Raw genomic sequence first — 23434 nt, 5'->3', positions numbered from 1 at the left:
GTTTAGTGCCAGTGGTCCCTGAGGGGTGCACGCATGTTCACTAAGTTGGGCCTGCGTAAAACCTCATTTGGATACGGGGGGATGATGAATGGAAGACTGCTTTCATTACACCATCAGGCCACTATGGATATCAGGTTATGCCGTACGTGCTGTCCAACTCACCCTCTATGTTCCAGGGATTGATGAATGAGGTGTTCCGGGAGTTTCTCCATAATTCCGTCATACATCGACGGCATCCTGATATACTCCCGGAACCGGGCCGACCATCGCCATCACGTTACGCAGGTCTTTCAGAAACTACGGGAACACCAACTCGACTAGAAATAAGCATTTCATCAACTTCTACAACTAATATTCTATTATACTCATTGTTGGATGCCATAAGGACAAAACACAAAACCACTAACTTGCTGTTTTTCATACCTCATTTTTATTTTATGTTAGACAATTACTCATGAGAACATGAACATTTATTTATTTATTTATGTCATTGGATGCCACCCTATTCATGGAAAGTGCCTTTTATAGATTTCATGGGGTAAAGACCCGTAGAACTGCAACCATAAGGAAATGATTGTGTTAGAGTAATTAGAGCACAAACGTTCTGGCTACACTGTTCCTTTCAGAAGACAACACTGACCCTCAGGCAAAAAACACACACAAACACAACACAACAGCAAATCTGCTGCATGTAATGGAGCTTAAACATGTGAACCAGCCAAACCTGTAAATCCACCACACTGACCAAACTGAATAACCATTTTTATCCAGCACATATTTGTATTAAATGTGCTTTCTGTTTTTAGCGCGGATGGTGTGATGTAGACGATGCGCATATACAGCTAATTAGCTTAGCACTGCAGAAGAGCACAATAAAGCAGACCACAGCTGTCACAAACCATTAAAGCAGCCATTTATCAGAGAAACTAAATGAACAGCAAAACTCCTGCCATCTTCTGGAAGATATATGAACTACATTTTGATATAATAATAATAATATAATTTTATAAAGTAAGTATTATATATTAATATTTAAAATAATTAATTTAAACGTTATTTTGAATTCAATTAAATAATATTACATAGGCCTATATATAGTCATTAAAATACAATTTGTCATTATAGATGTCACAATGATGAAGATGATGATGACAACAGGTTCCAATATGAAATGTCTTTTAATAATAAAGTAAACTTAGGTACAGACAGAAGGTGTAACAGTGTGTGCTTGCAACAACGCAAACACACAAACAACGAACGACTCACACAGAGAGAACAGGGAGGAACTTAATGGTGACGAACTAAACGATGATCAGCTGTGATGATGAGGAGTGTCCATAGAAACAGATGAGTGCCATATTAGTAGAAGTTACTATATCAAATAATAGATTATATTACAATTATTTTATAAAATATAATTATATATATATATATTAATTAAGTACAATTTGTCATTATTAGTAGTGGTAGTACTATATAAAATAATAGATATGTAATATAAGTATTGTATGAAATATAATAATAATATATATTATAAATAATATTAATTAAACACCATTTTTCATTGTTATTATTATTATTAGTAGAAATAGTACAATATAAAATAAAAGATATATAATAACTGTATAAAATATAATAGTTTTATATAGGTTTTATATAACACGCACATACACACACACACACACACACGGATGGATGGATGGATAAATAGATAGATAGATAGATAGATAGATAGATAGATAGATAGATAGATAGATAGTCTCTCTCTCTCTCTCAGTATATATATATCAGCCATAGGAAAACTGTCACTTTACATTCAGAAGACCTTAAACACTCAGATACTCCATAATAAAGACAACAAATCACTTATTTATTGATGACTTGACATGCAATCGATCACAATGCACAATCAAATGTTTCAATTAAACATTTTTTGGATTATTTTAAAAGCTATTCACTAGACGAAATGTTATACTTGTTTAGGGCAGTGTACAAACAAATTGACATGTTTTAAAGAATATAATTTAGTGAGTATGCCATCTATTCAGTTGGGCTCTGGATGACGATCATCAGGAACTCTTTATCTGGAGAAAAATGGGGAAAAGGTGAGAGCTACAGGATATGAGCGATAACAGCCTGATAAGATAAGTAAGACGGGCTGATAATGCGCTGACCCACCTGGCGCCACCATGATCTCGTGTTTCTTGGACCTGATGCGCAGAAACGTCAGGTCGTTCTGGGGGTCGATGTCTCTGATCGTGCTCCTGGTTTTCATAGTCAGCTGATGCAGCAGTCCCACATACTGCACCGTCGTCGAGTTGTCTAGTGTCGTTCTGATGGGAATGCCTGAAAATGACCAGGTTAAGATCAATGGAACTACGGCTTCTAGAAAACTGGTTTCACACTTATAGCATTTATCATAAAAAAGCAGATTAATCCTAATAAATCCTCATGCAAAATCAGTTTCTTCATCACTAATGTTGATTATTTAGTATAACTCTACCGTATTATATTTTATTATATTATATCCATTTTCTATACCAGCTTATCCTATGTAGTTTTGTAAAATATTATATATATTAAGCTATATTATATTATATTATATCCATTCTCTAAACCAGCTTATCCTATGTAGTTATGTAAAATGCTACATTATGTTAATTAGCCTATATTGTTTAATTATATGATATTACATTAGCCATTCTCTATACCAGCTTATCCTATGTGTTTTGTAAAATATTATATTATATTATATTTTATTATCCATTCTCTATACTTATCCTATGTAGTTTTGTATAATATGATATTATATTATAAATATAACAGTTAATGTAAGTACAGTAAAACCATGGTAAATTGTGATTAGGCCTAACGTTACCTTCTGCGTTAACGACTATTGAGCCAATAACACCATTATAGCCTTGAATCCTCTTTAAAGTGTCTTCGACTTCAGCCTTCAGAGATGAAAAACACAGTTAGGCAGATTAATACACGACTCTAAGACATAAATATAATTTGTACGAATAACTGAACAAAAATATAGCTAAAATAAAGTAGTTTACCATATCGCAGCACAGGTGAGTCTTCCGTTTGTTCCTGGTTGCTACGGAAACAGAAGTAAATAAAGTTGAAACATGATCAACATGATGAACCATAACACGTCTTCAAGATTAAACTCTTTTTATTCCGTTATTAAATTGTTTCTGTTAATGTTGCTGACTCACTCGACAGGCAGAAATGATATAAGCAGGCTGTTAAAACTTAGTGTTACCAGAGCCCATTCTCTGGTGTTACTATTCTCAGCGCTGATGAGTCATCATGAGTTAGTTGATGACGATAGACCAATTACAGTCGTTTGTGGTGGCAGGATATTTTAATCAATGTGCAGTAATCACTTCAGTAATTATTTAAACGGCAATGTGTTTTATATTATAACAACACATTTTGACAAACAAACTTATCCAGTGAAAGTAAAATAAATAATAAATAAAAATCAACGAATTGTTTTTGTGTTTGTTTTTTTTATTTGACTTTTATTTAGTCGACAGCGCCCCCTACAGGATAATAATTGTACAGTACTTTTAATCTCATTCGGTCTCAATCTCATCGATTTTGTTTCGCTATGACCGAATAACACACAAAAGCAACGAATGCGTTTTAACAATTTAAAACTGATATCTACATTGTTATAACCTGTTAACTGCTTTAGTGTTTACTTTTTTTTATATAACTTAGTTGAAATCCAATCGTCTGATTTCTGAAGGATCAAGTGACACTGAAGACTGGAGTAACGATGCTGAATATTCATCTTTACATCAAAGGAACAAATTACATTTTAAAGTATATTCAAATAGAAAATCGTTATTTTAAATCGTAATAATATTTCACAATATTACAGGTTTTTTTCTGTATTTTTGAGCAAATAAATGCAGGCTTGATGAGGATAAGAGACTTCTTTCAAAAACATAAAAAATAATTATGTTTCCAAACTTTTGACCGGTACTACATGCATACATAATAATCTTGATTTCCTCCCCAATGTTTACATTTCTGCTAATCACAGTTGCGCACATTTGACCAGCAGATGTCGCTAGCTTGCGGTTTTTCGAAACAAAATATCACGAGAAAAATATAATTTCTTTTATATATATATATATATATATATATATATATATTAAACCTAGCTTTAAATATATGTATATAAAAATGTGTTTAATGTAAATATTCTTGCTAACCTTCTGTAACAATGACGTCAACAGTGCAAGGCGTCACGTGAAGACGCCCAGGCACGTGCACGCGCACGCACACGCACGCCCCGGAGGAGCTCTGCAGAACAGGTGACTGACTGACAGCAGTGGTTGTGCGGTGATGATGACGTAATGTTGCTACAGATGGCGGTGTGTGCCAGGCTCTGTGGAGTGGGTCAGTCGCGGCGGTGCCGGAGGCGCCAGAGGCACAGCCAGGATCAGAACAGCGACTCCGAGGTGGACATGGACGAGGAGGAGGAAGAGGAGAGGGTCGTGGGCAAAATGAAAGACGAGCCCAATGGCAGCAGCAGCTGTCAGAATAGGCGCGGCGCGGGGCCTAGCGCGGCCGGGGGACTCTGCGGTTCTGCGGGCTCTGCTGGGCCTCCACACCCGCAGTCACTGCTGGATCTTCCGCCGGAGCTTCTGGTGCAGATCTTCTCTTCTCTGCCCGGCACTGCGCTGCCCAACCTGGCGCTGGTGTGCAAGAAAATCAGGCAGATTCTGAACACGGAAACAATCTGGAGGAGAAGATGCACAGAGGGTAATGATGTGGAAAACCATTTGGGTTTTATATTGTGGCTTTCTTCTTTACAGTCGACATATATGAAGTGGCACCGACTCATAAACACACACATACACACACGTACATATGTGTATATTATGACACCGACTCATAAACACACACACACACACACACACACACACACACACACACACACACACACACACAGTATATAGATTATGACACCGACTCAAACACACACACACACACACACACACACACGTATGTGTAAATGAGTCTTGTGCCATGACGGTCATTGTTTTGCCTGGATTTATAATTTTATTCAAAACTACATAAAAAATGTAATTCTAACAGATAATGACTTGAATGGACATCTGTGATGAGCATATTGTTGTTGTTTTTCAAGCAAAACATTAATTTGATTTTTTTTTTTGTTTTTTTTGTGGGACCTAAAGTCAGAAATGTTTTGGTGGTGTAATCAACCAGAAATGGTCAAATTTGCTAAGTGAGACGTGATCCTGGATCAACATATTTTGTTGATACTTGAACAACACTCATATTTGTATGTGAGTGTGTGTGTAAAACCTGACATTCCTGAAAAAAACTAGATGTTGTAAGGAGTTTTTTATAATCTTTTATTATTATTATTATTAATTTAATTATTACAAAAAATAATTATTATTTCTTATTTGTAATTATTTATTATTTATACAATATTTGAAAAACATTTTTCTTTCATTTCATATGATCAGAAAACGATATAACAGAAACAGAAATTACCTTTTTTAAACCTTGTTACTAAAACTCTTTTTTTTTTTTTTTTTTACATATTTTGACCGTCTCACATAATGATTGAGTTGTGTACACTCGCATGTCATCACGTATAGAGTCATTCAAATATTATTTTTTTTTTTGAAAATCTTATATATGTTTATTTATTTATTTTTTTTATAGTATGACACCAACATTAATACAAATATTAAACCATTTCGAGCCCGATTCAGACCCTGACAGTGTCATCGAACAAGAGGATTGTGCTGAACAGATTTCAAGCACAGACTTAACAAGCACGAGACGTTTAATGTTCAGGAACAGTGTTAAAAATACATTTTAACCTCTTAAGTTTGTCAGGAGAAAGTTTTCTCGAGGTGTAAAAAACAGAGATTAAATAAATTAGATTAGAGATTAGATAACAACTCTTCCTCTTCTCTAAAGCAGCCTGTTTATGCTCAAACAGCAACATTACACACTAACTAAAGTTAAAAAAGAAATCATAATCAAGGACCCCTTTAAAAGGCTGTCTAGATAGGCTTCTTCTTGAGATATTTCATATGCACACGTAGTAAAAATTCATATATTTTAGTTTAATGTGTTTGCCTGTCAGTGTGTTGCTATGGAATGAAATGCATGATGTACACACTGGACCGGTGCATAAGTCAAGCGATTGACCAAAACTGTTGGTGGGAAAGTCCTGATAAAATATTCAGGGTCTGGATTCACAGACATGGCTTAGATAGTTCAATTAGCCTAGGACATTTAAAGAAAAAGAAAAACTGGTGTGCATCTTGAAACAAAACAATAGCACATATTTTAAGATGTGTCAGTGCAAGTTGCTTCCAGCTCAAACATGCCTTTTAGTCTGGGACTGTGTGCTGATATGTGAACCTGTGCGGGTGTCACTTGTCTTATCTCAGTTATTACAGTTATTACACAACCATCTGTTTAACGGGCCCTAACACCACTGCAATAATAGAATAAAGTTGAATAGAGTACAGTGGGACAGAATACTGTAAACTTATGTTGATCATCTGCTTAATAGTTTGCATAGGAACTATGTGCATTCAATTTTATTCTGAAATGTACGATACTAAATAGACCAGTAAGTTAGTTGACATGTTTTTGGTCTAGATGATTGTTTTATCTGTTTTTCCTCTTCTTTCAGAATTCGGGATGAGGGATGACCTGCGGAAGATGGAGACTGTGGGTATGTCGAGCCGAGATCTGTATGTGAAACGTAAGTAAATCTACTGTAACCACAAAAGCCTCCTATTTTGCCAGTCCCATATGAATTTTAGGTAATTAAAGGATAGTTCACCCAAAAATGAACATTCTGTCATCATTTACTTCCAAACCTGTTAGACTTTTGTTCATCTTCAGAACACAAAAGAAGATATTTTAATGAAATCTGAGCGATTTCTGTCCTTTCATTGAAAGCTATGCAACTACCAATTTTATTCTTAAAAAATTTCATAAAGAGATTAGCCTGGCTAACGTCAGACCTCTTTCTCATTGAGACGTGGTCTGGGAACCACATGTTCATTTTCTCGTATTTGAGGCGTGGTTTACGAATGCCCAGAGCCGTTTATTGGGCGCTACGAATGTCTATCAAATGCGCCTGTACGTAGCTCATAGCCAATCGTTTCAGTTATACCAGATGACGTATGTAGAGCGACAGAATTTCGACGAGGAAGAAGACGAAATAAACTTGCGTTCTAAACTACTTAGAGCACTATCTAAGGCTGCATCGAAAGGTAACTTCGCGTCTGATGCCATGTTGGATCCATAGATATAAACAAACTGCTTCGGTGTTTCGCATAGACGTCGTCATCGTCTTGCTGCTCCCTCCCCGTTCTGTGATTGGTTCCCTTTTTGAGGGGAAGATCTGGTCCATGGTGTCCAGGCTGCCTAGCAGCGTGAATAAAATCGAGGCAGCATGGGGAAACCCAGGCTTATAAAGAGATCGTAAAACTAGTCCATATGATTTGAGCGGTTTAGTCCAAATTTTCTGAAGAGACTCGATCACTTTATATGATGAAGAGATTTAATTTAGGCTTTTATTCACATATAAACATTCATCAACGCACACATCAGTTGTGATAAACAGAAGCTCAAGCATGTTCGCTGACGTGCGAGAACCAATGAGGTTCATTCTCGTGTTACGCAGCACGTTTGAGCTTCAGCAGGAACCAATGAGGTTCATTCTCGCATCAAGCAGGTTCAGTTGAGCTTCTGTTTATGTTCGCTGATCAATGTTTAAATTAGCCTGGTTCTACCAGACTCTTGTACATTTCATTTGTATAGAGAGTCTGGCCACTCTCCATTGACAAGCGTTAACTTCCTTGTAGGCGGGTATTCTGTTGAAGTTTAAAACTATTGGATCTGCCCAGAGTCACTCTGGATCTGCCATAACCAATCGCTAACGTTTGGTCGTGACGTAACCCTACAACTCAAACTAACGCACGACATCAACGTCATCGTTCTCAGCCACTCCCTCTGTTCGCTGATTGGGCCGCCAAAAATTTGGCCGGGGAAAACCAAAGAATACACCACAATCCCAGACGTAGTACTGAAGGGAAATAAAATTGAGCGGAAGTACGCAGGAGGGCGGAGCCAGGCTATGTTTAAATGTGAATAAAACCCTAAATCTGTTCATATAAAGCGATCGTGTCTCTATAGAGAATGTGGACTAAACCGCTCAATTCATATTGATTAGTTAGTTTTACGATCTCGTTATGAACTTTTTGAAGTGTGAAAGTTGTAGTTGTGTAGCTGTCAATGAAGGGACAAAAATATCTCGGATTTCATTAAAAATATCTTCATTTGTGTTCCGAAGATGAGCGAAAATTTTACAGGTTTGGAATGACATGAGGGCAAGTACATTTTCATTTTTGGGTGAATAAATCTGTAAATACACAAGTTTTTGTTTGTTTGTTTGTTTTTTCGAGAGAAAGTAAATATTTTTATTCAGCAAAAGTGACAGTAAAAACATTATAATGTTATAATGTTACAAAATATTTCAATTTCAAATAAATAATGCTGTTCTTTTGAACTTTAGAATCCTGAGAAATCCTGGAAAAAAAAATCTTATCACTTTTCCACAAAAATATTAAGCAGCACAACTGTTTTAAACATGAATAATAATAGCAATATTTTTAATAAGATTTAATTTTTACATTTTCTGTTTTTCAGTTTTTTAGTATGGTTTAAATTTGAGTAATTTTGTTATGTGCTTTTGTCATTTTCTTTAAAGGGTTAGTTCACCCAAAAATGAAAATTCTGTCAGTAATTACTCACCCTCATGTTGTTCCAACCGCGTAAGACCTTCGTTCATCTTTGGAACACAAATTAAGATATTTTTGATTAAATCTGAGAGCTGATCACTCCTCCATAGGCTGCTAGGTGACCGAAACTTGCTGGCCCAGAAAAGTTATTAAAGAGATCGTTAATATAGTCCAAGTGACTCCAGTGGCTTAATCTTAAGTTTATCAAGCGACGAGAATACTTTTTGTGCGCAAAAACAAACAAAAATAACGACTTTATTCCACTATTCATTTCCTTCTCTCTGGGCCTCTAGTTGGTTCACGTAGTGTTTTTGCGCAGCGCGTCTCTGTTACACGTCACCACGTAGGCTCACAATTGGCCGAAGCTGGTCATGTGTGTGATGCGTCTGACGTGCAACACAGTCGCGCTACGCAAAAACACTACGAGGTCCAGAGAGAAGGAAATGAATAGTGGAATAAAGTCGTTATTTTTGTTTGTTTTTGAGCACAAAAAGTATTCTCGTTGCTTGATAAACTTAAGATTGAGCCACTGGAGTCACTTGGACTATATTAACGATCTCTTTAATAACTTTTCTGGGCCAGCAAGTTTCGGTCACCTAGCAGCCTATGGAGGAGTGAGACAGCTCTCAGATTTAATCAAAAATATCTTAATTTGTGTTCCGAAGATGAACGAAGGTCTTACGCGGTTGGAACAACATGAGGGTAAGTAATTACTGACAGAATTTTCATTTTTGGGTGAACTAACCCTTTAACAGATGGACAGTCTGTTGTGATTTTCGTCTATATAGCTTTCATTTAGTCTTATTTCAGTTTTATTAATTTTAGTACTTCAACGTATTTTATTACAGTTCGTAGCCAAAGCAACATTTCTACATTTTGTTTCAAGTTCTTTTTAGTTTAAGATTTTCATGTAGTACAAATGTTTCATATTATATCAGCTTTATTTCAATTAACGATTTGTAATAGTTTTAGTTTTAGTAAACACTGGAACTCCCGTCTTCCATTGTTTGGTCAAACAGGTAATCAACTATAATCAACCTAGTGATCTGCAAAAATCCTGATTCCTGACAAATCCCTGCAGACTGCAGCATCTAGAGCCTAATGTCTTTCTTTCTAAATGCCATGTAGACTTTTCAACAAAAAACAGATCTGTTAAAGGACAAGTTCGGTATTTTACATTTAAAGCCCTGTTTACAGATCGTTTCTGATGAAATAGAATGGTTAAGATAAAATTTTTGACAAATGCTGCTGTCCCGAGAATTTTAGGTTTCTTTCGCTTTCCCCCCCACCAGTAGACTGGGTGTATAGGTGCACTCGAACACTCCTTCCTAAAACACATTAAACTTTCGTTTACAAAGACGTGAAACTCACCGAGTGGTCAGGGGTGTTCACTGATATGCTCACACAAAAATCGCTGCAAAATATGCTTTCCAACAGGTGTTTTACCATTCGTTGTAAAACTGTGGACCTATTTTTCCAAACGCCTCACACCCGAACTTCTTCCGTTGAGAGCTTGAATAATAGACACTCCAGCCCAGTTGGTGGCGATAATGCACCTTTGCAAGCAAATCACTGGCATTTCATTGTTTGCGATCCGCCATAAAAAAAAAAAAAAAACACGAAGAAGAAGAAGAAAACAACCCCTGAACCCCATTTCAGTTTCCGGCGCGGAGTAATACCGTACCTCACAGCACATCCAATGCAAGTCAGTGGAGGAGACAAAAACTACGATAAAACCTGTTGGAAAGCATATTTTGCAGCGATTTTTGTGTGAGCATATCAGTGAACACCCCTGACCACTCGGTGAGTTTCACGTCTTTGTAAACGAAAGTTTAATGTGTTTTAGGAAGGAGTGTTCGAGTGCACCTATACACCCAGTCTACTGGTGGGGGGGAAAGCGAAAGAAACCTAAAATTCTCGGGACAGCAGCATTTGTCCAAAATTTTATCTTAACCGTTCTATTTCATCAGAAACGATCTGTAAACAGGGCTTTAAATGTAAAATACCGAACTTGTCCTTTAATGTAATGCTGTTGCTCCACCTCATTCCATGCCATTTGTCATGTCATTTTTCTCAATGCATTTTACGTTTACTTTAGTTCACAAAAGACAGATTTATTGTCAGTTAAACCAACTTTGTTTGGGTGATTTGTTTAACTTTAGTAACTATGTTGGTTTAAACCAAAAATATTTCAGCAGGTGAAAACATGCATGCTTAGTGCTTATAGGGAAAGATTCCTTAGTTTGACGTTTGTATATAATTCAGTTGATTTAAAATTGTAAACATGCCAGGTGTATTAAAATGTAATAAATCATATCCCCCAAGATGGCAGACGAAGGTACTAAAGAACTCTTATCACTCTCTTGGCCGTATAAACATTAATTTTCACTTGCGTATGCGAGTGTCATTCTCACACTGTCAGCTACTGTCCTCCTTTGCCTCTCCTCTCTTCCTGTGGCGCACTCACCTGCGTACCTCTCCAGGTGTGAACCCGCAGGTGAAGTCGGGACGCTTTATGAAGCTCCTCCCTGATTATGAGCATATGGACTATCGGGACGTGTACACACACTGTATGTACTGTTCGTGTGAGAAGGCTTTGTGGTGGGGGATCCAAATCACTGCCTGTGAAGGTGCTGGTTGAAGATGCTCTTTGCTAATGATGTTTTGTTCCAGGTTCATTGCAAGTTAAACTGTCGGAACATGATATCCATCAACAAAATATAAAAATAATTAAAGTGCCTATTATGTTATTCTAAAGGTTCCTTATTTAGTTTTAAGGTCTCCTACAATAGGTTTAAATGCATCCAAAATAACATATATTGCAGCATCACCTCTTTTTTTTCTCATTTGTTCTGATTGGTCAGATGACCCAGTCTATTGTGATTGGTCTAATCAGATGGCCCCTTGAGCAGGAGGTTTCTAAGTAGTATGTTTTTATTTAGTTTGTCGTACATATTAAATGAGATTTAAGGGTGGGTGAAAGCAGATGTTGTTCGCGGGCAGCCAATGGAGACCACAGGCTAGCATTATGCAAATTTGTTACAAACCTACACAGGTTTGTGCAGGAAATGAGACTGAAATTACTGAAGACTCATTTCGGGCAGTTCAGAATCCTAATTTTAGCACTTTAACTTAAAAATATTAATTTAAGTTAATTGCCAAGGCAACATTTTGAATTAAGTACAGTATTTCAATAACCAAAAACAATTTTTAATAGTTTTAGTTGTAGGTATTAAACAGTGTGTCACAGATTCTTAACTTATTTTGAACATGGAACATTCCTTTAAGGCTGAATCCCAGTTTGCATAGTTCTACTGCGCACTAGAAGTGTTTACTTCACTGGTAATGGGAAAGTGCATACTTTTAAGTGTGTAGTCACCGCTATCAGGACCGACTGTGACTTATTACCATCATACATGTTGTTCATTCATCTATTCAAATTCATTGCATTAAGACACACATTATTACTTTTTATATGCATTTAAATTCTGTTTTAGCATTACATTTCCTGCCATTTTTTTTTCTGTAGCTCAAGGATTTGTGGTTAATATTAGCTACAAGCATATATTATTCCACTGGAAATAATACTTCCTGTATCTTTGGCTATTTTTTGCAGTGTATCAATTTGGAACGCACTAATGCTAATTTCACAGATTATTTAGTATGGATAGTATGCATATTGGGACACTGCCTTGTTTGGGACAAATTGATCTGATAGCAGCACAAGGGCAGCTTCTGCTGAGCGCCTTTGCATGTGTGTGTCCTGCATGCGTGTGTGATAGACACGGGATGGCAAGGGCTGCGCTAACATCAGCTGACTGTGTGAGATGCAGATGAATTAAAAGTGACCAAACATGGATAAGTTTTAGCCCTCTAACTCCAGGAATTTTTTATTTGGTTTCCAAGTTGCATGGCAAAAAAAAAGTTGCATATACTCACACACTCAACATGAATTCATGAGTTCATGCAGAAATGCCCTTGCGGTGATATCACCCCATCTAACGTTCTTCTGGGTTTGTTCTGTGTTGTATGCATATTTGTGACACACAAATGTCATGATTTGTATTTGTTTTCTAGTGTTACATCCCTATAGACACATCCTGGGTCTCTGGCAGCCTGATATCGGCCCCTATGGAGGACTGCTGAATGTGGTGGTAAGACTAAGATCACAAACAAAAATTTGTAATTATACTTGCAGATATTATAATATTAATGAAAAAAAGGCCACTTAAAGAGAGTAGACTTTCATGACTTTCATTTGTTTCTAAACACACTTAAGTACACTTTTAAAACGTCGACTTGTCAGTCAAGTTAAAAGTTTTACTTTAAAATACTTTTTAAATCATTGTTTTATTGATCTATACTTTAACCATGGACAATACAACTATGAAATTATAAATAAAAATGTCCTTAAGTCCCAAATAAGTTGGTAAAAAAACACTCTAAATTTAATTTAAATTTAATACATTTTAATTGAATTGCAAATTAACATTGTCTAATTGTCTGAAAACATTACAATTATTTCACACTTAAGTATATTTTTTGAAAGTATATTATTTCTATAAAAAGTACTTAAAAAAAAGTATGCATAAGTGTACTACCTTTTACAAGGGACTGTCGGACAATTTCAACTAATTTATTGCCCTACGTTTCATTCTCGCCACTTTTGTTTTGGTCTGTGCATGTCATACTTGCCCCGTTGAGGCTGCTTTGGTCCATTTCAGTCCAAAAATCATGTATGGATGCATACTTGGAAATCCACTTGAAATAGGATACTATTTTTAATGTATGATTTGGGACATACTGCATAGTATATAGCACCCAATAGCTTGTCAAATATAAAACTGTAAATTGTATATATATCAATATATAATATGACCACACATTAAATGTTCAAGTGACAAGTGTACCATATTTTAGATGTGTAACTCTTTCTTGCTTTGATCATTTTAGGTTGATGGTCTATTCATCATAGGCTGGATGTATTTACCACCCCATGATCCCCGTGTGGAGGACCCCATGCGTAGACGGCCCCTTTTCCGTATACATATGTGGGAGAAAAACAAAGCCACAGTAGAATGTATGTACGGACACAAGGGCCCTCATAAAGGAGACATTCAGGTAAAATGTACCATAATCGACCATAATGGACAAATTTTGCCACAGTTTTTACAAAATATTGACCTTTTTTTCCAGACTGTGAAGAAAGATGAATTTTCCACCAAATGCAACCAGACCGATCACCATCGGATGCCTGGAGGAAGGCAAGAGGTACAGTAGGAAACTGGTGCTGGTCCGACAGATTTATATTGACAGAAACCTGTCAAAATAAATGTTTTATGGTTTAACACTTGAAAATGAAGAAATGAAGACATAGACATTAGTAGTGCTGGGTAAAAAATATCGATTTCTTTTTCGATTTAATCTATTCTCATTTTGAAGAACCGTTATCAATTTTTAAATCCCAAGAGTCGGTCTTATAGTCTGTGCTGTTTTCAGTTGACGAATGAACAGAACTTTTTCTGGAGCACACGTGAACTGATATCTTCCGTTTTACTACTGCACAAAACGAAAATGAATGAACATCAGAAGGTATGTTTAAAGATCAAGTACAACTTACCAAAATCCGTATCATATTACATGTGATCGCTCGATCAGTGTTTCAACCACAGAAAGACATCAATAAAACAGCTTGTAATCAATATATAACATAATGTTACCTCAGAAAATCAATTAATGTCCAAAAACTTGTTAGTCAGCTAAAAAAAAATGCAGCATTTGCTAAATATATGCACCAGATTGCATATTCCAGGGCTCCAGACTGTGACCAAATGTTCACATTATGCTACCTTTTTTCTTGCTGGTGCATCCATTTCTGTTGCATATGAGAAACATCAAACGGCAAACTAAACAAAAGAGAAAAGAAACCAGTGCAAGCTCAGAACTGGTACTTGCAGGCCGATCTCGATCATGCGACACTGTTACTACACACACACAGTGCTGGGAGATCCAGTGAAAAACCCTGTTAATAACATTGCAAGCGAGCTCCAGTGAGAAGCATTCAAATTCAGCACAGAATTCTGTTATAAACCACAGATATCAGATCAAATAGCGCTGACCTTGAAACCAGGAGAAACATTGTGCCCTGAACGAACAAGTTATAGAGGGCTTTTCAATCCACAAATCACCGACATTCACCATGGATTTAATGTAGCAATGCTAAATGTAATCATGGTATTGTGGCTGAAAACTGTAGGTTTCTTTTGAGAGTGAAATTCCAGCACTTTTCAAAGGGCTTTCAAGTGCTTCCCACCTTTTCAAGCACTTCGAAGCACAAAGCAAAGAAAGCAACACAAAGCAAGAAACATAAGGCAGTTTTGATTTATATGCTGTTTAATGTTGATGATTGCATTATTTTACATATGCATCTGCTTACATATAAAATCGCTCGTTTCTGCTGCTTCTTTGCCTGTGTTTTGATCTGGAGACACTGCACTCGTTCAGAAGATGTGTCACAGCGCCTCCTACCGTTTAATAGTGAAAACACGGAAAGCTGTTAAATCTCGTCAATGGCAGAGAAGCGTTTACTCATTAAAGTCGAGAACTCGTCAATGGAGGGGAAGAGTTAAATTACCTTTATGATGACAAATACTGAATACTAAACATTAGTAATGTAATTTTACAGTTGTAATGTAAAATAATATTTTCTTTAAAAACTCTTGATTTTTTATTTTACTGTACGAGTTACAATACTCATATTTTTACAATAATAATCGGTTACACTTTATTTTAAGGTGACGGTTACATTATACTTACTCAAATAAGTACTGAGTAATATGAATTAACTGCATGTAATTACTGTTAGGGTTAGTTACTTGTAATTATGCATACCCTCCTTTATTTCTTCATATCACACAACATGTATGTAAATATGGCGTACCTCGTCCGTGTGCTTGTGCAGGAATTCAGAACGTGGTTGGAGGAGGAATGGGGACGAACGCTGGAGGACATTTTCCACGAGCACATGCAGGAGTTGATCCTCATGAAGTTCATTTACACCAGCCAATACGAGCAAGTCTTCTTCATGACCTCTTCTCACCCCAAATTCTCTGTGTATCAACTAACACATTCATCTCCCCAGTTACGTTTCCTGTCAGATGTGTTTCGTGTGTTTTAAATACATGTTTGTTGGTTTCAGTAATTGCCTGACATACCGGCGGATCTATCTGCCCCCGTGCCTCCCCTCAGACCTCCTGCAGCCGGGCCTCTTCAAAGGGACGTATGGCAGTCACGGCCTGGAGATCATCATGCTGAGCTTCCATGGCTCCAAGGCCAAAGCCACCAAACTTACTGTGAGTTTGATATCCAGAGGTATAGCTGTCATGATGCCAGGCAATCATCACAGGAGGAAATTGTATTTGTTGTTAATTTATTGTTGACTCTAAGCATGGAAACATAATGACGATTCAAGTTTCTGGGCATAAAGTTTGAATTAGCACAAGCTGTTGACACACTAAGGCTGCGTCAGGTAATTACTGCACAACCGCTAAGAAAGTTTGTTCTATATAGTATGAATGTGTGTTGGACGAATGTATATCTGGACGTACTATATTTGGCATGTTGTCACTCTCATGTGACATACCAGCGTCAGTTACGCCGCCTCACCTTACAATTATAAAACACTCACCCTTTTTGCCTACTCTTTTATGAGGACTGTGAATTAAGACATGCCTCTTTTGTCACACACTATTTTCCACCTGTAATATAGTAGGGAAGTAGTTGTAGGATTTTGTTTTTTTATGACATTTTGTTATATATATGAAAAAGCATGTTTAATTTAATAAGAACAAGCATTAACTACTTGCATCTTTGGGTCTACAATTTAACATTTATGTATTTAAATTGCAAATGTTTCATGCATAATTTCATTATTGGAAACAATATATATATATATATATATATATATATATATATATATATATATATATATATACATATATATATAAATCTTTCAAAATGCTGTTTTTCATACTTTTACTACTAATAATATTATCTAATCTAAAGTAAAAAAAAAAATTAAAAGTTATTATGAATGGTTTATAATTTAAATAATAATAAACAGTAATTTTATATAAATAATAATGTAGCCTATTCAATTCTGAATAATTTATTAAAAAAGTTATTACATTTTTATTTATTTATAAAAACAAAGTTAAGCATTTTTACTACATTTTAACATTTAAATAATATATTTCTATACATTATCATAGTTTATAAGTTTAATAGTTAATAATCATTATTATGTTGTTGTTATTGTTATATATATATATTAGATTAGACATAAGAAATAAAACATTTAAATACAATTAATAAATTATTTGTTAGTATTTGTTAAATGTAATATTTGCATATACAAAATAAATAAATTGATTTAAACATTATTTTTTATTATTTTTCATAAGTAATAATAAAAACATAATTATTTATAATTCTAAGAATTATATTTATCATTATTTTTCCACAATATTAGTGGCTCAATAGTTGGAATTTCGATAGTTGGAAATATGACCTTTCACATTCCGGAATATCAGGAGAAAAAGTTGAGTGCCAGTGCTACCAGATTTTACCAGTAGGTGTACAATCAGGTGTTAATGTAAATTTTTGTAAATGTAAATCTCTCTCTCTCTCTCTCTCTCTCTCTCTCTCTCTCTCTCTCTCTCTCTCTCTCTCTCTCTCTCTCTCTCTCTCTCTCTCTCTCCTTGTTGCTCTTGGTCTTCAACACTCAGTTTAATGTTAATGACAAAATTATGTCTGAAATGTTTTCAACTCAAGTATTCAATGCTTAAATGTGTGAAATGAAGGCCTCCAATACAAGCACTGTATTTACAGTGTTCACTTTTATGTTTCCATATTGTTTCTAAACCGAATAATACATAATAAATGAATAAATAACATAAATATCATATTTTCCCCAAAGTGTCCAGCTCTAAAACTTTACAAAGGTTCAAGCTAAGGTTCGAACAACATCTACATTGTTTTATTTTGCTTGTTGATCACCTCACTTGTTTGTTTTCTAGGGGGATCCCAATGTGCCAGCAGGTCAGCTGACGTTAGAAATAGACCTGAACCGGCCGGTGCGTCTACCAGACCTGGAGACCCAGCGCAACATGGAAGAGCTGTCTCGTCTGGTGCGGGGGGTGCACGAGGAGACCCAGGGCAGTTCACAGGGCCGGGATGCCCCAGCAGAGGCTGCAGAGGGGGCGGAGGGCTCAGATTCAGCGCCCCCTGCTGGAGCGGAGGGGGTCGAGCCGGGAGAGCCTGAACCTCAGCCTTTTGTGCTGCCTCTGGGAGTCATGGCCCGTAATGAAGTGTACCCTCGCACCTGCAAGATGTGGTGAGTGCCGTATCCTGAGTAAGTAAGTAAAGATTTATTTATAAAGCACCTTTTAAAACAGTGTTTACAGAAGAGAAATACATGATACAAAACATACATACACGTATAGAAATAAGATAGTCAAGTCACCTTCATTTATATGGCGCTTTTAACATTATAGACTGTTTCAAAGCAGCTTTACAGTGATAACATATCGAAATAGTAAAATGACTAAGTTCGTGGTACCCCTATCTAAATGTAAGAGTCAGAGAGCCTCTAATTTCTAATTTCATTTAATCTTAAACATTAAATATTCTAAACATTATATAAGGATTATTAATTCAGGCATGCACCAATATATGAACTTAATTTACATTTTAAAGTTAATGTACATTTTTAGTTTAATAATATTGATTCATTTATTATTCATTTTATTATATTTATATATTGTAAATACTTATATTTGATAAAAATAGGCGAGTTAAACTACTAAAATCAATTTACAATTTTAATTTGTTAAAGTGAATAACTTTATATTTTTATTTTTTGTCTATACAATATTAAATATTATTTATGACAAATTATATTATTATAATATCAACTTATATACCAATTTTTTTATTGTTAATGGATAATTATTATAGTCCATATAAAAATAATAGAAAATAGAAAAGAAAATGATTCAAAATGTATTAAGTTTAATTAAATTAAAAATGTATATTACTTAGTATATTATTATATAAATTTTTAGATAATATATTATTATAATTTATATGTAATATTTGAATAATCTGTTAAACTGAATAATTTTATATTGTTATTTTATGTATTTACAATATACAATTTTATTTATATGACATAAGTATATTATATTATATATTTCTATACAGAAATGCTACCCCCCAAAAAAAATCTAATAAATTAAACAATTTAAATAAATGTAAATTGTAAAAGTTAATTATTATATGAAATATAAAAGAAAATTATTTTAGTTTAATTAAATGAAAATATTATATTAATTAGTATATTATATTAATTCATTTTTAGATAATTATATTAAGTAATATATTACATATAAAAAAAAAAAAATATATAAAACATTAATATAAAGTACACTTGAAAATGATTTAAAATGTAATAAATATAATTAACTTTATAAATATAATTATTAAATTAATAATATTAATTAGTATGAATTAAATCGAGGCAATCATTTTAAATAGTTTTATTCAAATCTGGATTTTGTTTCCTTCCTTCAGTTTTTATGGAACAGGCTTGATCGCTGGCCACGGCTTCACGAGTCCGGAGCGCACGCCGGGTCTGTTTGTCCTGTTCGACGGCGACCGCTTCGGCTTCATCTGGCTGGAGCTCAAGTCCTTCAGCCTGTACAGCCGGCTGAGCGACCAGCTGACCCACGCTCAGGCTCCCAGCATGCAGCGCTTCGAGGCCATGCTCCGCAACATGCAGTCGTGGACGTCCTGATAGCCAACCTCACACTACTGTAGCCATCAGGCACACACTCTGGTATTACGCTCTCCGCCAGACACACACACACACACACACACACACTCCCGCTTGCATCCGCACAGCTGTATCCACAGCCACACGCCCATACGGTTGTATTATATTAGGCCTTTCTTATCAGCTTTTTAATTAAGTTATTTTTGTAACCTGGAAATGGCGACGAAGATGACGACAATGTGAAACTCACCCGTATACTCTGCTGAGCGTGCCTCTGATACCTTTATCAGACTCTAAATCCTGTGGTTCTGTGCTTTAGAAAAATACTTTAAGCGCTCGTCTTCAGTGTGGCGACATCTGCGGTTGCTTTAATCGATTTTATCCAGTTTACTTCTTCAGTTTTTCTTTATCCGTAACATCCACCTTGTATTTACAACTGCTTCCATTTTTTCGCCAACTTTCATTGAAAACGAATGACTTCCAGACGCTTTGTCAATGTTTTCACCCCATGTATGTATAACATTCAAGAAAACAGCCAGAATCTCTTTACTTTATATTTATCACACAAGCGAATAGCTGATTGGTTATCCGCCAAATTTGAAGACCATGACGACTGTCTCATTTCCTCATGATAGTGATTCTGTTCATCTAGCTGTGCAGCTCTCTTCCAAGTGCTCTTCCCTACGCAGACGTTTATCAGAGGCAGAATTCCTCTCAATATACTTTTGTATTTGACTGCAGCATTACTAGCAATTGAAAATGGAAAAAAGAAATCACTATAATGTAAAGTGAATATATATGTAAATGCATTGGAAATATTTAAACATTTATCAATATATTTCAGCTTTGTTTAAGGATGATTGTATATATGATCTGAACTAATTTAAGTATTATCGCCTGTGTTTACAAGTTGAGTGATAATTGTTTTAAGTGGAATATTCTCCTAGAATTGGCTGTTTACGTGGACTGATATCGTACAACTATTGATTTTATTCCAAATAAGATGTAGTTTAAGCTGTTTGCATAGCTATTTTAATCATATTTCAAAGCATTTGTGGAAACATGCCAATTTAATCAATCAAAATTGATCCTATGTACCTCAGTTTCTCAATTCCCAGTGGATAACATCATGTCCCGCCCCCTTTTTTCTTGTCCTGATTCTTTGATTCACAAATTGATTTTATTCTAAATATGTGATTTTAGCTGCTTAAGTTGGCTGCTAAGTATTCAAATTATATTTCAAATGGATTTGTGGAAACATATCCTGATTAATATATAAAAAATTGTCTTGTTTACTTAAAATTTTCAATTCCCGATGCATAAAATCATCTTCTGACTAGGGTTACAAAATTCCAGGAATTTTCAAAGTTCAAAACTTTCCATGGGAATTAACAGGAATTAATAGAGGAGAACTGGAATTCTGCAAAATTGCAGGTTAGCCTATAACAAGGGAATTTAAATGTAGTTGAAAACTTAATCTGAAAACCAGATTTAATCCAAATTCAGTTGAATTTTTAACTTGCGCATTCCTAAATCTCAATCACGTGCACACAGTTCATCCATTCACACTACCAGTGATTTTCTGGAATCTGTGTGTACGTTCACACACATCCCGTAAAGACACGTGACATCGCTGTGACGTGTAATGTCTCTGCAGCGTCTTAAGTTTGCTTATGATCTGCGATTTCTCTCTCAACTACTCTTGTGCATTTCTTTCTGAATCGATCATAAATTAGCGCATCACGTACCGTTTAACTTGAGCTGTCTTTTTTTTTGTTGTTGTTCAATGAAAGAATAGAACTTACATTTTTATTAGTTTGCATGCTTATGACCATACACAATGTTTGTATATGATACAGTTTTTATTAGGGGTGTAACGGTACACAAACGTGACGGTTCGGTACGTACCTCGGTTTTTAAATCACGTTTCGGTAAAGCAGAGGGGAGAAAACTAAACACAAAATTACTTCTTTTATCTTTTTTTTATTAAAGTATTTTTTTTTTAACAAATGTGTCTCTGTGTTTAAATGAATTAAATTATAATTAATTTTCTTAAGACTAAAAAAATCTTAGCTAATGCTGTAAATTATATGGGCCCTTAATTACACATATTACTATAATACCCTTAATTACTATAATATTAAAGGTTGCAATTAACAACAGAGCACAAATTATTACATTCAGTTGCTATTTATTTTTAGATATAATAATCAATGCTCAAATTTAAAAAACAAAAAACATGTAAATTGCACAAGGCAGGCTTTGCATTAACTTCTAAATCTAATTATAATCATTTACACAGTGGCTGTCATAACTTGTTTTCATGACAAATTTATTTAAACACACATTAAATAATCAAGACATTACTAACAGGTTAAGTAAATATAATGAATAGGCTAATATAGTGCGTATACGAAATGCTGTACGGTTCGGGACGAATACATGTACTGTCACACCCCTAGATTGTATACATTACCCCAAATGTCCAATTAATTCCCATTAAGTTTCCAACTTGGAACATCTCCAAAATTCTTCCCATGGAAAATTTCTGGAAATTTAGCAACCCTAATTCTGCCGCCATTTTTTTTTTTGTATCCATTCAGTGTCCTGATTCACAGATTCACTAATTGAATACGAATGCCTGGAGTTTCCCTCCAATTTTAATGACAATTTAACAAAGCACTGTGCCTAAAAGTGCAATTTATACATTTGTGCTGTTGCAACTATTGATTTTATTTGAAATAATATGTAATTTAAGCCGCTTATGTTGGCTGCTAACTATTTGAATCACATTTTATGTCAAAATTTATCCTATTTACTTCAAATTCTCAATTCCCAATGGATAAAATCAAGTTCTACCCCCATTTTTTTCCTTGTTCAATGTCCTGATTCACAAATGGGATGTGAATGCTGTTTCATGTTGACTTTAATTCGAGTTTCCCTAGGTTATTTCTTTATAATGATAACTGAGCAAAGCTCTGTGCCTAAATCTGTAATTTGTAAATTTGTGCTGTTCTTTAATTTCCTTATTTTTAAGTTTGTAATTATATTGAAAGTTAAAACAAGTTGTCAAAAAGTGTGATCATTTTATGTGTATTAAAACAGCTCCATTAGCGAGTCAAGCATCCGGTACGGGTGATGTTAATCTGGTAATATGGAGAAAAAAATGATTTACTTGGCAATATTGTCAATAGTTGGATTATTGTCATCTATGTAAATTCGCCAGTTACAAAGTCTCGAAGCGCAAATTCATGACTAGTTTGCACCTCGTTGCATTCAAATTCAGGGAGGTTTGCAGCTTTAGCCTTCGTTTGTTCTCAATAAAATGGAGGAAAATCTTAAATGTTGTCCTGCTTTTATTTTTAGTGCAAAACAGTTAATTCAAACTTTAGCATCAAAATATACTCAGTGCTTATTTGATTTTCTCAGGTTATCTATTTAAATTCTTAAAATTACAGTCATTTTTTGTGTTATTCATACATTTAAGTGCTTTGTGTTCATTTGATAAGATAAAGAATTATTTTTTTACAGTTCTAAGTGCTCTCTTTTCTCTCGGCCTTGTCGTATTAGATCTGGAAGCTTCTTGGTCATGAACTTAGAGTGTTTTCCCTTCAGGTTCTTGCCGGGTTTCTGTTCCAGTCCAATGCCGAGATACTCGGCCTCATCCTCATATTCAGGCCAGTGTGTCAGACCCGGACCATTCGGAGACCTGCCGAAAAATAGACATATTAGAGTGCAGAAACAATATACTTTGTTCTTCTACACACAG

The 23434-nt window shown here is 35.1% G+C and overlaps 3 protein-coding genes across 5 annotated transcripts in view; 1 reads left to right on the top strand and 2 right to left on the bottom strand.

Moving 5' to 3' along the window:
* Positions 1–1847: 1847 nt before the first annotated feature.
* Positions 1848–4996, bottom strand: dynlrb2 (dynein light chain roadblock-type 2). Of its 2 annotated transcripts, none has more exons than XM_079860015.1 (5): positions 4236–4996; positions 3063–3103; positions 2879–2954; positions 2179–2346; positions 1848–2084 (listed from the first exon to the last, which is right to left on the bottom strand). In XM_079860015.1, the coding sequence occupies exons 2-5, from the start codon at positions 3063–3065 to the stop codon at positions 2041–2043; spliced, it is 291 nt and encodes a 96-aa protein (XP_079716141.1). In that variant the 5' UTR covers positions 3066–3103; positions 4236–4996; the 3' UTR covers positions 1848–2040. The 2 variants fall into 2 exon arrangements, with proteins under 2 accessions (XP_079716141.1, XP_079716140.1); XM_079860014.1 differs by lacking the exon at positions 4236–4996 and adding an exon at positions 3225–3257 and having other exon boundaries at positions 1950–2084.
* On the top strand, positions 4380–21471 carry fbxo31 (F-box protein 31; the record flags this gene model as incomplete). Of its 2 annotated transcripts, XM_079860001.1 has the most annotated exons (10): positions 4380–4788; positions 6713–6784; positions 11315–11401; positions 12909–12985; positions 13785–13952; positions 14028–14102; positions 15793–15902; positions 16030–16183; positions 17909–18225; positions 19464–21471. In XM_079860001.1, the coding sequence occupies 10 exons, from the start codon at positions 4380–4382 to the stop codon at positions 19684–19686; spliced, it is 1692 nt and encodes a 563-aa protein (XP_079716127.1). In that variant the 3' UTR covers positions 19687–21471. The 2 variants fall into 2 exon arrangements, with proteins under 2 accessions (XP_079716127.1, XP_079716128.1); XM_079860002.1 differs by lacking the exon at positions 11315–11401.
* The window catches only part of LOC307151812 (uncharacterized protein), a 115316-nt gene continuing 111974 nt past the window's right edge, over positions 20093–23434 (bottom strand). Inside the window, exon 49 of the mRNA XM_079859989.1 lies at positions 20093–23374. Within this exon, the coding sequence (XP_079716115.1) occupies positions 23191–23374 (184 nt within the window). The 3' untranslated portion in view covers positions 20093–23190. The remainder of the gene's footprint in view (positions 23375–23434) is intronic.

This window comes from Squalius cephalus (genome assembly GCF_949319135.1).
Source record: "Squalius cephalus genome assembly, chromosome: 23".
NCBI lineage: Eukaryota > Metazoa > Chordata > Actinopteri > Cypriniformes > Leuciscidae > Squalius > Squalius cephalus.
The sequence above is the reverse complement of the archived record's forward strand: the minus strand, read 5'-3'. Positions and strand labels throughout refer to the sequence as shown.

Bases quoted from the DNA above. Each gene is read 5' to 3' on its own strand.
- dynlrb2 (XM_079860015.1), bottom strand. The intron at 2,347-2,878 runs GTAACGTTAGGC...GGTCATTTTCAG, and splicing joins AATAGTCGTTAACGCAGAAG to GCATTCCCATCAGAACGACA. The intron at 2,085-2,178 runs GTGGGTCAGCGC...ATTTTTCTCCAG, and splicing joins CGAGATCATGGTGGCGCCAG to ATAAAGAGTTCCTGATGATC.